The 13,360-nt window shown below is 46.5% G+C and overlaps 2 protein-coding genes and 1 long non-coding RNA gene across 3 annotated transcripts; all 3 read right to left on the minus strand.

The window, feature by feature from the left end:
• Positions 1–325: 325 nt before the first annotated feature.
• Positions 326–4,678, minus strand: LOC100843476 (probable trehalase). Its single transcript, XM_003571931.4, has 11 exons — positions 3,903–4,678; positions 3,268–3,387; positions 3,002–3,117; positions 2,804–2,904; positions 2,596–2,705; positions 2,355–2,427; positions 2,013–2,180; positions 1,828–1,915; positions 1,142–1,259; positions 815–1,028; positions 326–618 (listed from the first exon to the last, which is right to left on the minus strand). The coding sequence occupies exons 1-11, from the start codon at positions 4,490–4,492 to the stop codon at positions 529–531; spliced, it is 1,788 nt and encodes a 595-aa protein (XP_003571979.2). The 5' UTR covers positions 4,493–4,678; the 3' UTR covers positions 326–528.
• Positions 4,679–6,720: 2,042 nt separating this feature from the next.
• LOC106866513 lies at positions 6,721–8,535 on the minus strand. Its single transcript, XR_001406890.2, has 3 exons — positions 8,342–8,535; positions 7,395–7,486; positions 6,721–7,220 (listed from the first exon to the last, which is right to left on the minus strand). It is a non-coding gene; the product is annotated as an uncharacterized LOC106866513 (long non-coding RNA).
• Positions 8,536–10,453: 1,918 nt separating this feature from the next.
• Positions 10,454–12,120, minus strand: LOC100835958 (actin-depolymerizing factor 10). The gene is made up of 3 exons (XM_003574164.4): positions 11,863–12,120; positions 11,389–11,657; positions 10,454–10,907 (listed from the first exon to the last, which is right to left on the minus strand). Exons 1-3 carry the CDS (start codon positions 11,908–11,910, stop codon positions 10,751–10,753), a joined length of 474 nt encoding a protein of 157 aa, XP_003574212.1. The 5' UTR covers positions 11,911–12,120; the 3' UTR covers positions 10,454–10,750.
• Positions 12,121–13,360: the final 1,240 nt, after the last annotated feature.

Consider the following 13,360-nt stretch of genomic DNA (forward strand, 5'->3'; position numbering starts at 1 on the left):
TACCTAAGACCATTTTGTTATTTCTCTTTAAATTCCATGTTTTCTTTGTTCGTGCGCATGGTGGGATCACATTGATTTTTATAAAGGTTTTAAATTTGCAAGGGCCATATATTCTCTTTGTTTTGCAGAGGCCGGGGACGTGCCCTCCTTTTCGATAAAAATATGTAGAAAGGTTATCCCATTTTATTTTTTGTGGGGAATAGAAAGGTTCCTGTTGATTCCACATACGGACCCTTCGAAGCTATATCCCGTTCTCCGCCACAACTATGAAACACGGAGCATTTGTTTTATATTAGTGATAACTAAATGCTTACAAACTATGACAGTATGAAAAAATCATGATAATATATTGATATTTCTGTTTTTACAATGAACATCGTGATTTTAGTACACGATACTAAGATATTAGTAACAACAGAGAGGAAGTAACTGCACATTTTGCATCATAAAGACTACACTAGGCACACGATTAATAAAGTGCTTAATTAACAGTTGCTTAAGGAGATAAAGGTGGCTCGCTTGATCCCATCAGGATGAGCACCCTATTTCCTTGTCCTCAGGCCACCCGAATTCGTCCAAGAATGACAATATCACACCATTGGACCAACCAAAACCAGTCTGCAAAACAATCGATGCCCATGAGATCTCAATCAGAACCTCAGATGCTAGTTGGATGATAGGACTAAGATTAGAACTGAGGCTATTGGTGTGCAAATTGTGTAAGCTTAGTCATTTATCAAGAAGCACAAAGATGCTGCATGAACACAAACAGAAGGTTTTTTTCACTTCCATTTGTAACATACAATCCCAATACCTGGGGTTTGTATTCACCGCCACCTCCAGATTTTCCACAGGCCTCCACATCGTACTTCTCATGCATCGCGCCGGTTGATTTATAAGCTGCGTAGTTTGTTCTCACCCATCTCGTGGCAATGTCCTCAGCAAACTTCTTTGCCTCTGCTGAACCAGAGTTCAGCAATCCCTCAACTATCAGATGCTGCAACGGTGCCCATCCATTTGGGAAATCCCTGTTTAATTATCAGAACTCTTGTTTAAAAAAAGGGAAGCTAAATAATTACCTGTGCAAAGTTGCACTAGGTAGAGTTTTACCATCTCCAAGTGTCCTTTTCAGGAAACTAACCATTGCTGCCCTGTATTTGATACAGAAGTTGCTATTCCTGCTGGATGGACCAATCCTGACGTCCAGAGGCTTCTCATGACTCTCATGGATTTTGCTTCGTCGAAAAATCGTGCAAAACCTGGTTAAGTTCCATACAGCAATTTGCTCAAAATAAGACAAAAATACTCAATCGAGTGCAATAGAGGGCTAAATATTCAGAAAAGCAAGAGTTGCACAATAGTTGTTATTCTAATACTAAGAATGGTTCATTAAGTTGTGGCAATGCAAGGTTGGCAGTTGAAGCGGATGATATTAGCTTATCTAAGGCTGTAGAGTAGTACTTATTTGCACCAAAAAGGTATACCATATATACAGGAGCGTTTAGGAATATTTTCCTCTAAAAAACTTGTTCTCGTTTTTCTCTCTAGATCTTAAAGCAAAACATTATGGTAGAGAGAACGAATCCAAAAAAATATGCCCATATGTATCAGTATGATCTAGGTGGGGGTGCACCCTCTTATGACAAACATGTTGGCAGATAATTGCCTACAGAGACTTTACAGTCTATATGACCATTTGATAGCAATAAGTTCATTTCACCAGATTCTCAGATTAGCACACATAGAACAAGACATGAGTTGTGACTAACATGCAACTAGATATTAGAAGAAGAAAAAACACAGGGAGACACCACATACAGGACGCACCTGAATTATGTGCATTTAACCACAACGGTATGAAGTTAGAAGCAAAGATGTTGCGGTTCTGTGACTTTGATTCCCACTGGTAGATTCCCTGGAACAAAATAATAATATTATTAAATTAATTCCAACAGAAGTGTGCACCAGTCACATCAGATGATAAGAGATCAAGCTGCTTCCTTTGTGATCACCTGGCAGTTTCCATCAGTAGGAAGCCAGTAGTCAAGCCACTGTTCCATCTCAGAGTTCCATAAAATAGACTCAATTGCCTTATGGCGTGCTTTTGATGCCTCTGAAAAAATTTCTGCAGTTGCATTCTCTCCGATGAGTTTAGCAAAGACCGCTATATCCCTTTCCATCTGCATTTTGTGTATAAAAGGTAAGGACCATGTCACATCAATGAACATTACTGATTTGAAACAGCTAGAACTTATTTCCCAACAAGCGTCCTAATGGCTTACTGAATCCGACTCATCAAAACCACACTAAATCTTAGATCAATCAATCATATAATGCCAAGCTCCATACCTTACCTTGCATATGAATGTGTTTAAGTCCACAGGTATAATGAAAGTTGTCACCAATGTTGTCATGTCAGTAGAATTGCTGTTCAACCAAAAAGTGAAATCATTAGAAACAAAACATGGTACACATTATGAAATCGGTACCCATAGAGTTCCCAGTGTCTTATTTTGGAAGGACATCTCTTAATCAAAGGAAGAATCATCACTCTTTCGCTTTGTTGATAACTGGTGAGTTATTGAACAGTCGAACCTCATCCATCGAGAGCTAAAATCCCATCCTGATTCAGCTGCTGAAGCAATCTCGTGGTACAACTTTTCCTTGGCGGATGTAGAAGTAAGCTTTGAAGCCAGTTCCTCATCCTAAAAACAGCACATACAATAGTTAGTTCATCCTTGACATGGTAAGACATCCACTGCTATCGGCATGGTGAACAACATAACAAAGTTAACGACTTTACAATTGTTGCACTTTCTGGCCTAGGTTTGTTCCACATAGCTTGGTAACGACTCAAGTTGTGTACCAGTCCATGACTGTCCATTATTGCCACGTTATGTAGCTCTGCATAACAGAAACACAGCGAAGAGAGATGATTCTTAATAGTGTGAAGTTGTAAAAAGGTATGCTGAAAAAATTAGCGCCTTTTATCGTCTGTTACCTGATGTCCAGAAGCTATGCTCTTTCAGAAGAGAGGGGAATACTCTCCTCACAAAGCCCAAATCACCTGTTGCCGTGTATATTTCTAAAACCATCGAGCTTAAAAGTGGTGGTTGGCTGCGCAGCGAAAGCTAGAAGATTTAGATGACATAGCCACAGATTGCTACAATTTCTAAAAAAGCCATAGATTGCATGAACATTTTTTATGTCCTTCATTGGGAATCAATATTGGTATTATATTTTTTTATTAAACCAAGTCCAGCTGACCTTCGATTAGTATAGTACGATCTAGCACCGTTGAGAACAAAACCATATTTCTCCACAAGGAATACAAGGTTAAGCACGATATCCTTCGCCGTGTCGTACATTTTGCTCACAAGCAAGCCTCTGCATGCATCAAAGCCACAAAACACACATTAGAAATAAAAAAAATCATAGAGAAGAAATACTATCGGTACACGTAACTGTATATGACAGTCTCCCTTGATAAACATCGAATGACAGCAGGAATCGAGGACGGATCAGCCTAGGCATTGCCAATATCGAATGGTCAAAGCCGCCGTCCACAAAAAAGTGGCGGGCCCGGTCGGCCGGCGAGCAAAACTACTCCAGTATGCAGAAGGCGACATCTAGATACGCGACAAGCCTAAAATAAGTGCGTGCAATTTGGGACGAACCGTCAGACACAGCTGCTTTATTACCGAACACAAGTGGAAGGACACGTGTGGTACGCTCGTGTGTGAGAGCCCACCCCGGATTCATCGATAATTGCTTCGTGTCGAAGGACAGTACGTGATCTAGCTCGGGATTTCCGGCGCCCGTGAGGAGGAAACGTGCGTAAAGTACCCGCGAGCAGACCAATAATGGAAGAGGGCAGAGGTGGAATGAGGCGACGGACGGACCTGATGACCCAGTAGGAGTCCCAGTAGTAAACCTCCCGGAACCTGGACCCCGGCACGACGACCCTGCGGGGCAGCGGCAGCAGCGTGTGGCGCCCCGGCCGCACGGCGACGTCCGGCGCCACCTCCCGCGCCAGGTCCTTCCACAGCGCGTGCACCTCGAGCGCCCACGCCCGCGCCTCGCCGCCCGGCCCGACCACCCGCGGCAGGAACCCCCGCGGCTCGGGCTCGAAGTCCGGCGGGTCGACGGCCACGAGGTCGGACCCCGCCGCCGCGAAGTAGCGGGCCAGGTACGCCTCCATGGCCTCCCGCGACGCCGACGCCGAGGCGAGCGCGGCCTCCGCGGCTGCGCGGTCGGCGGCGAGGGGCAGGTCGACGTAGAGCTTGGGGTCGAAGTTGGCCGGGCCCAGCGCGCGCAGCGCCCCCGACTGCACCCGCTGGAGAAGCCCCAGCAGCGCGCGGGAAGAAGAACGTCCCTCCTCGGCGTCGGTGTCTCCCGCGGCGGGCTCCATCCGGGCAACGAAGAGGAGGATGAAGACGAGGACGGTCGGGAGACGAAGAAGATGCCGGTGGTGGTGCGTAGGCGGGGCCATTTGATTTGATTTGGAAGGGCGGTTAATTTGTGACCGGGGGCGGGACCGCGCGCGTGACGTGCGGGGGAGGGACCGGGGCGGTTACGTGCGGCGGCGAGGGAGACGAGACTAGACGACGGCGGACTCCTCTCCCGCGGTTGGCTGAAGCGGAAAGTGGTGGGGACTTTGAATTGCTGCCCGGTTTGGGCTTTGCGACTCGTGGGTTTTTGAATGGGGAGCAGGCGTCGGGAAGCCGGGAACTTGTTGCCCATTCTGGCCGGCCGTTGGCGTTGGGATCCATGCGTGATGCGTCCTGTCATCTTGTCGCTGGCGTTTGTCTGGCCTTTCTTCTGCGCGGGTGGGTGGCTCAGCTGGCGGACACGTAGGCCAGGCCGTGGTCGCCGGATGGACACCGATCCTACCATCGCGGCGCCGACCACCCGAGAACGTGAGCTGTGGCTGACGGGGCAATCTGTCCTGCGATTTGGACGCTGTGGTCAGGCGTACCTGATCCGGGTAGCAGTTTGTTTGCGTAGAGCATATGTACTCCTACGCATAATGCATGTTTTGATCGCATCCGACGATTCCTACGTTTTGTGCACACGTATCTCTGCTACCGTCCCGTGTCAAAAAAAAAAATCTCTGCTACCGTCCCACACCATGCCGCTGCGCATGAAGTTACAACCGCTGATTTCGACGATCTGCTCAAAAGTCGCGGGTTGACTGGCCGCGTTGTTCACGATAAGCACGTGGTTGAGGCCACACAGAACATGGCGGTGCAACGGGTGCCGCGTGCAATCCTGCTCAAAACTTAGCCCTTGACGGTGAACAGTATCAAAGCCCAACATCGATTGTACTCCGTAGATTGCTATTTGCGTCTGACGATCTCTTTTCTGCTACTCCCCCCTTCCTTAAATAATTGCCATGATTTTAGTTCAAATTTGCATAATTCTTTCTTGTGATAAACTGACGATCTTTTTTCTACTACTTCTTCCGTTACATAATTCTTGTCGAAATGTTACATGTATCTAGACACTTTTTAGGAATAGATACATTTATTTTTGGACAAATTTGAGACAAGAAATTATAAAACGGAAGAAGTATTAAAGAATTAATTATTTGCCATTTCAACCGAGAAAGAAGAAGAGTCTCAAGACTGACTTAATAAAATCCGATGTGAATGTGAGTATGGACATGTTTGGTTGATGTCCTGAGATCAATTAGCCCGGCCTCGACATAGCCGGAAACTATCATTACTAGCAAAAGAACCCATGCGTTGCTACGGAACAACGGAAAATTGTATCAAAATGTCAAATTAAATGTTGATGTGCTTATGATATGTTTATTTTCGGTGTTATACTCTGGTCTCTTTCTTTTTTTCAGATGTCTTATTTATATATTTCTCATTGCCATGTTCTCCTATTGCTCCTACTCCGTACATTATTTCTCAAATCTCTTCTCCCAATTTCTTGCTCTCTCTCTGACTATCCTCTCTATCCACCCTGAGTGCAAACTCCTCCTCTCACCGTCCCAATTCATCCCGCCACCGAACATCACGCCGCCATGCGCGGCCCCCCGCTTGTAGATTCCCACCGTCCGTCCACTCCCGTGCGCCGTCTGCTCCCACTTGCGCTGGGTATGCCTGTGTGACACCCACACATCGCGTCCGGCCACTGATCGCCGCGCGCCACTGCCCATCCGGAGGGCCATCGATGGCTCGCGCCGACGCTGTCCTGCTGCCTTGCGCGAGGCCACCCCCGTCCCGGCCTTAGGCTCATCCCATCACCGTCCAAGTCCCGCGGGGAGCCACCGGCACGCACGAGCCGGTGGAGGCGACGGTCGGAGCGCGCGACGGAGCCGCAGGTCCGTAGCCGCGTTCCGAACACGGACACCGCCAACGCGCACGAGCTAGTGAAGGCGACAAGAGCGGCGGCGAGCGTGGACGAGATCCGGATCGAGCAGGTGGTGGGGGTGAGATTCGTAGGAGAGGAGGAGCGAGGAAGGCTCTGTTTTTTTTTTAGGCGGTACATGTTTTTTCTGCGCTTGAGGACTGCAGGAGCCGGGATTAAGAGACACATGGAGACATCGGTGGCAGATTCGTAATTTCGGTGAAGTGACGGACCGCCGCAACCTTACCATCACCACCAACTCCAATTTAATATATTGGTATTGGTATAGATTCATACTAATACAGTGCCCGTGCTTTGTCACGGCCTCTGAATAAAAGACAAAACCACCCCTCATATTGCTTTCGCTTTCACATTAAATATAATATATGCGAAAATTCACATGTACTGCAAAGACAACAACATAATCTTATAATCTAAGTCTCGCTGTCATGGAATACCAGTATCTGTGCCAAGCTACTAATTTCCATAAGAAAATAATATCAATTTTTTTCTGGGAAATTGTCCTTGACAAATAAAAGAGCGATGCCAATGCTTTTCTCGTATAGGTCGTTGTGTGGTTAGAGAATTGGACATCAAATTCAGGACAAACCGGAGAGAAATCTAGATCGGCCGATTGGAATTGGAGTTCGGCAATGTTTTGAAAAGATCGGGTAATTATGAGCCAATCATATGAACATAAATTTGTCCTCATGGTAGAAGTGTCTAAATACTGGCACGATTGGAGAGATCGTCACCCGGATCATTACCTAATATCCTCCATTCCCAAACAAGCAAAATACAGTGCAGCTTTGACGAAGTTGTTTAGTTTTTCCTAGATTTCAACTTTAACAGTCTTTCTGCTGCAGAAATAAAAACATAGAGTAGTTTAATCACCACCGTCCAGATAAAATCCTAAAAGATACAATGTCTGGTGTCAAGTCAAACAGTTATGTTTTTCTCTCAATATGTCAAGGTGTTATTTCCGAATCGGTCAAAACATTCACCAACAACAGATGGTGCAAATGCAAACGTACCTTTGTTGCCTGTTCAACAGCCTTGAAGCAACTTCCTCCCCTGCAGTGTTTGAATCAGCATCGGTCTGATTCCCATCAAGAATTGGAGACACCTAATGAATGTAGACTCTCAAATAAGGATATGAACAACAACAACAACAACAACAGGTCTATGCATATGATTTGTGCTATTTTTACAGTTAAATAAAACACTTGTATGAAAACGAAGATATGAAATTAAGAAAAAGAATGGCACTCAATTTACAAATAAAAGCCATCGGCACCGTCAGCTGATAGGAGAGCTCAAACTCTCAGTTTGTAAGCAAAGTGGTCAAAACCAATGAACGTGCATTACACGCTTCGTCAAGGCGCTCCCTCCAACAGTTCATCCAAGGCTAAAACAACAACTTCCCTTGTAACCTCTTTTTATAATATTAACATATTTTGGGAGTTCAATTTTCCATTAGTCAAGTAAACACTGAGGCAATATCCAGTGGCATTTCTCAAATCTCAACTCAGTATTGGTCCGATACCCTCTAAGGCTTCTTCGTAATTCAACTGCTGGCACTATAACCAACTGACCAGAAGGCAACGAGCCAATTCTTCATCGAATGCCAATCCAGTGTAGAGGCTAATTGGATAATAATATTTCCAGTACTTTCTGATTGAGAAGACGTGTTACCAGTTACCACTGATCACCTAATATGACTAATTGACCAAGCTTTCATGAATCATGATGGTGAGTTGGAGACGATTATAAAAAGGAAATCCCAAATGCATAAAACCCGAAACCGAATCCCCAGCCCACCGAAACCAACCAGATACAATCAGCAAATAGTAAAATCATACAAGATACTGGTAACTGAGAAGAAATGAGTTTCGAGTATCTGCAGCAATTACATCATTAGTACTCAGAATCGCATCCCTAAAACCACCATAAGGCGAAATCGTCGTAAGGAACACCTCACCTGCACGGCCCGCACGGCGAAAGCCGGCCGCTTCTCTGCTGCCGACGCTTGCCGCTGCTTAGGCCGGAGTCCACGAGGGAAGGCGGCGGGTGGGGCAGTAGGGGAGGTTGCCGCTGCCTCAGCCGGAGTCCACGAAGTGAGCGGAGGAGGAGTAGGGGGCTGGCGGCCACGGGAGGGGCGGGGGGGGGGGGGGGGGGCGGCCTCGGGCGGGAGGTGGAGGAGGGGGTCGGCGGCGCCGGGCACGGGAGCAAGGAGCGGCCACGGGAGGAGGAGGGGTGGAGGCAGGGGGAGATTTGCAGAAAAGACCCCGAGTTTTTCATAAAAGCCCAGTTCCTTCCTCAAATTGGACTGCGCATTGATTTCTGAGAAAAGGAAGGACCAAAATGAAAAATCGCCCCGACGAAGACCAACAACGGAGACACTGTTGCCTTTATTATTAGGTACAGATTTGCTTGCTCCGTGAAGAACTTTGTGGTTCAGGCTTACGAAAAAGGAGGGCCGAGCTGATGCATGTGTTAACTGCTATCTAACCGATAAATGATGCAACAAAACAGCTTGCTCATGCATTAGTTTCCAACCAAACAACAACTACTCCGTATGTTTCATGGTGCTTGCACAAGCAAACTGACACAAAATTCAAGGCTCCACACAGCTATAGTTTTGTTCCAGGCACATTGCTGAGGGCTCTAATCAAAAATATTGCCGAAGCAAGACAATGCCGTCCTGTCCTTCGGTGCAGCGAAATAATCATGAATCGCTCACCGCAACCGATGAGAACCTATAATATCGTTGAACGCACTCTGACCGGGGACACACCCCTTGCAAGGCAGGTTGTCGATCTGCTAATTCGTTGCCGAACCGACTAGAAAGAAAACCAAAATAAGAAAAACAAACAAACCGTGAGATCCGCTAGCTCCATGGAATAGATCGTGTTGACTACGTCAGGAAGAGGATGGAGCCGGAAGACTATTATTCCATACGCCGTCGCCTCCTCCACCAAGACGCCATCGCGAGGACACAAAACATCACAAAGAAGGTAGACAAACTGCAACCAGACGTTAATCTATGGTTCCCCTCGTCACCGATGCCTAATTGGCGGTCGGAGACCAGGGGAACCGAAGAAAAATGCTGATCCGAAGGCTCCTGGTGGCTAGGGTTCCGTCTAGCTCCTGGCGGCTAGGGCTAGGATCCCTCGTTAGATAATCGATCAATTCAAGTGTCCCTCATTTTCTAATCCCTGAATTAAGACCCTGACTTTGATAATCCGGTGTGATCTCGACCTTTAGGCCCACTATGTCACTCGGGTAGCAGGTTGTGCGTTGTAAGGAAAAACGCGGCGTGCAGAAGTCTGCGGCTTGTAGTATGATGTATGATGTAGAACGGGAGGCCGATAATGCGGAAGATGAGTGTGAGCTCGTGCAGTGTGCGGTTCCTTGGATGAGTCCAAGCTCGCCGCTCGTTGCACCATCCATACACCCCTGCAACTAGATTGGCAGATTTATAAGCTATGCACAAGATTGATATGAGTGCAGGTTTTCACGATGGTACAGATTGAAATTTTAAGTTGCAAATTGGCTTGTATGTCCGCTAAAAAAACCTACCAAGCTATTAAAATGTTTGTTCAACTATAAAATTTAACCTCCTAGTTGTAAATTCAGTCATAATGAGTCTAGTTGGATCATTGCAAATTCAGTCATAATGAGTATACCTGGATCATTGCAAATGACTGTTGCAATGGTCCAGCTAAACTCATTATGACTGAATTTGCAATGATCCAAGTAGACTCACTATGACTGAATTTGCAATGATCCAACTAGACTCATAAAGCATTACCCTAAAGTTGGACTATTTCATAAGTTTTCTGGAAAACAACAGGACAACCTATTTGTATATTTGCTTGTCAAGTCTGCCTCGACGTTAAGAACAGGTAAAACACCACATAATAGCAGCTATTTTTGACGCTGGAAAGTCCATGTTTACACTTTAGAATTTATAATCCACTATATGTGCATAGGACAGTAATACATTCGATACTCCACCAGCACCAAAATGTTGACCAAAAATGGCACAAGAAGCACGACAAGGCCACCAGTAGTAAATCATGGATCACCATCGAGATTGACAGCAGTTTCAGCAGCAAAACGCATTAACCGGAGTATTATACTAAACCAGTCCGCAGTAGCAGTTCAAGCTCGGAAAAAAATTCTTGCTTAGCAGCAGACAGTACTCGGGCAATTAGACATTTAAAACAGAGCACATTCATAGGAACTTTTCTAGTTAGATTAACTGCTATCTCAGGGAAAAAGGAACATCGCATGCTCGGGTGCGATCAGCAGCTGGATCATACTCGCATCGGCATTTCGAGCTATTGGCTTGTATCAGCAAGCTTAGCAGAATCAACCTAGCTTATCAGGTTCTATTGGCTCGGCCCCTAAGAACTTCCAAGTTCATGTCATCAGGGTCAGTCGCCTGGATCTCGAAGTGCACCCCGTCAAGCTCATGGCGGAACTGGTTCCTAGACACCGCGTATATGGTCTTGGCACGGATGCGAGAATCATCAGGGGACCTGAAAAGAAAGGGAACATCCGTTATATTCTTTTGATTTAGCAGCAGTTGTTTGTGACAGAGTACCGTGAAATTTTTTGAACCGAAAAGTAGGTGTTCCTAACCATGAATGACATTTATCAATTGTTGTCTAATGAGTTTGCTGTCATGGACTACCAAAACTTTGAGAGATAAACTGATTCCTTTGTTGCATACGGAGAATTAAGGTGGTAGCTGGATAGTGCTTGTAGGATAGAGTGTCATGTAATGCGTACAAGCAATAACTATTTTTGAACAATTAAGATAGCTGTATTTTTAGAAGCAACAATAAATACAGCAACAAATCTTTTTAAATAATTAGCTCAGCAATAAATCTTTTTGAGCAATCAGCACATCCATAAACAAATCAAGACAGAATCTTATGTCCTTAACCAAACTGAATCAAGTCACGACTGAACAAAACGGGGGGCAAGAAAGACAAGGCTAAGAAGAGGTTAACCAACCAGGAGATGAAGAAAATCTTGCTCTTGCGACAGTTGTCGTCGCTGACGAAGTCCAGGTCGTAGACGGCGTAGCGGCAGTCGTCGGCGGGCAGCGAGGCCGTGAAGTCGTCGTAGCTCTCCCCGGGCGCGCCGGTCTTCTCGACCACGACCTCCTCCCTCCTGTCGTCGATCTTGAATATCACGTACCGGTGCACCTTCCTCCTCTTCAGCTCCATGAACGCGCTCTTGCTCCGCTCCGGCACGTCGACCCACGCCCGCGAGCCGCCACCCTGCACAAATAACCGACCGTCTTCCCCCGTCAGCCACAACAGACATTCCTCTTGCTCCCCCAGATCGGCAGAGAAAAGGATAAAGAAAGAATCGCGGAACAACCATAAGCGTGAGCCCAAGAAACTCCATGGCGCTGTTGCTATTGATACGGAGGAAGAGCGGAGGGGTTAAAGCTTAAGAAGGGGACAGGGCAAGGGGACTCACCAGGCATGGCCACGCCAGCGCCGCCGCCGCAGCCGCCACCACCGCCATGTGCTCTCGCCAAGATCCTGGTCTCGCGGCGGGGTGGCGCTGGTGGATCCGAGGGAGGCGGGCGGGCCGAGGGATCGATCCCACGGGCGGAGGGGTAGGAGATTGGGGGGCTGGGTTGGATTAGTTTTAGTTCTTGGGCGGAGGAGGTGGTATCGAGGAGGAAGTGTGTGCTGATATTGATGGGACCATGAGATTTGTGGGGAAGCGCGGCGCCCCGCCCCGCCGCATCCCGTTGAAATACGCTTTTCGTCTCTCTCTTTTCCTTTTTTTTCAGGGGTGTTTTTCGTCTTTCTTTTACGAGTCTGGCGAGAGGTGGCTCAGATGGGCTGCTTTCTTCTCTTCTCAATTCAGCTCAGATGGGCTGCTCATTTTTCAAGGGTTGTTTCGGATGGGCTGCTGCGTGAGACTCTGATTTGAGCCCGTCCAACAGAAGGACTTGCAATTCTCAAAAAAAGAAAAGAAAAACAGAAGGACTTGATCCAGGCATCGTGTTCAGACATACTCCTTGCATCTTTTCTTTTAGAATAGAATAATATTTTTTAGACCTCAACCATGTCGGAGCCAAAAAATCGTTGTTGATGTAGGTGCCGTGAAGTCGCCAGTCAGACCCAGAAGACGCCACCGACAGTAATCTGAAAAATAGACCACCGTCCCGAAAAAGAAGGCGACGAAGAGAGTTGGATGACCATCTCAGATCCGTCCAGACGGATCTAAGAAGACCTGGCCGCGGTAACTTCACGATGAGGTCGAAACTGATCGAGTCTCATCGATCGAAAAATGAACCAATAAATCTATACGCGTAGATGACCTGCAAAACACAAACACAGAACTAGATCCACCACTCTAGAAGAGTAGCGACCAACCGTCCCGCGCTCTTCAACGCCACCAACAGGATTGCCGTTGACGAGGTGGATGAGGAGTCGAAAAAACCTTATTATTGTCTGGAATGAATTGCTCAACTACTTAGGTAACGAAACGTTCATCTATGATCTTTCTTAAGAAAAGATAGGAGGCTTCTAAAGCCACTCGATTAGCTGCTGCACCAGATGCATTTCCCCAAGGATGTCCTAAAGTTTCTCCACCAAATTGTAATACATAATCATCCCCAAAGATTTCAGTCAGAGCTGGCATATGCCAAACATGAATCTGTTCCCATACAATAGTCAGAAATTCTTGACGATATCTAGCTGGAACAACCTGCTCTTCCTGAATACCTTGATTCAAGGATAAAGAATTTCCTGCTGCTATCATATAATATTCATATCTATTTGGTGATAGATAAACCACCTGTCTCTCTTTTCTTTTCTTTTGCTTTCTCAGCAGATATTTCATAAAACGGACTCTCTACAGATCCCCACAAGTGATCAATTTTTGGATGAATTGCTAAGGATCCAGTAAGTCCAACATTGATTCCTCCGGACGTGTCAATTGGACAAATACGTCCATAGTG

The sequence above is a fragment of the Brachypodium distachyon genome, chromosome 3, assembly GCF_000005505.3.
Source record: "Brachypodium distachyon strain Bd21 chromosome 3, Brachypodium_distachyon_v3.0, whole genome shotgun sequence".
Taxonomy (NCBI): Eukaryota; Viridiplantae; Streptophyta; class Magnoliopsida; order Poales; family Poaceae; genus Brachypodium; species Brachypodium distachyon.

What these genes read in the sequence shown, in the direction of transcription:
- LOC100843476 (XM_003571931.4), bottom strand. Translation starts at nt 4,492, where the DNA reads ATGGCCCCGCCTACGCACCACCACCGGCATCTTCTTCGTCTCCCGACC. An exon ending in GACTCCTACTGGGTCATCAG is followed by an intron (nt 3,388 to 3,902) that starts GTCCGTCCGTCG and finishes TGATGCATGCAG; the next exon opens with AGGCTTGCTTGTGAGCAAAA. An exon ending in CTACTGATGGAAACTGCCAG is followed by an intron (nt 1,916 to 2,012) that starts GTGATCACAAAG and finishes ATTTTGTTCCAG; the next exon opens with GGAATCTACCAGTGGGAATC.
- LOC100835958 (XM_003574164.4), bottom strand. Translation starts at nt 11,910, where the DNA reads ATGGCGGTGGTGGCGGCTGCGGCGGCGGCGCTGGCGTGGCCATGCCTG. An exon ending in CGCTGGCGTGGCCATGCCTG is followed by an intron (nt 11,658 to 11,862) that starts GTGAGTCCCCTT and finishes TTATTTGTGCAG; the next exon opens with GGTGGCGGCTCGCGGGCGTG. An exon ending in AAGATTTTCTTCATCTCCTG is followed by an intron (nt 10,908 to 11,388) that starts GTTGGTTAACCT and finishes CTTTCTTTTCAG; the next exon opens with GTCCCCTGATGATTCTCGCA.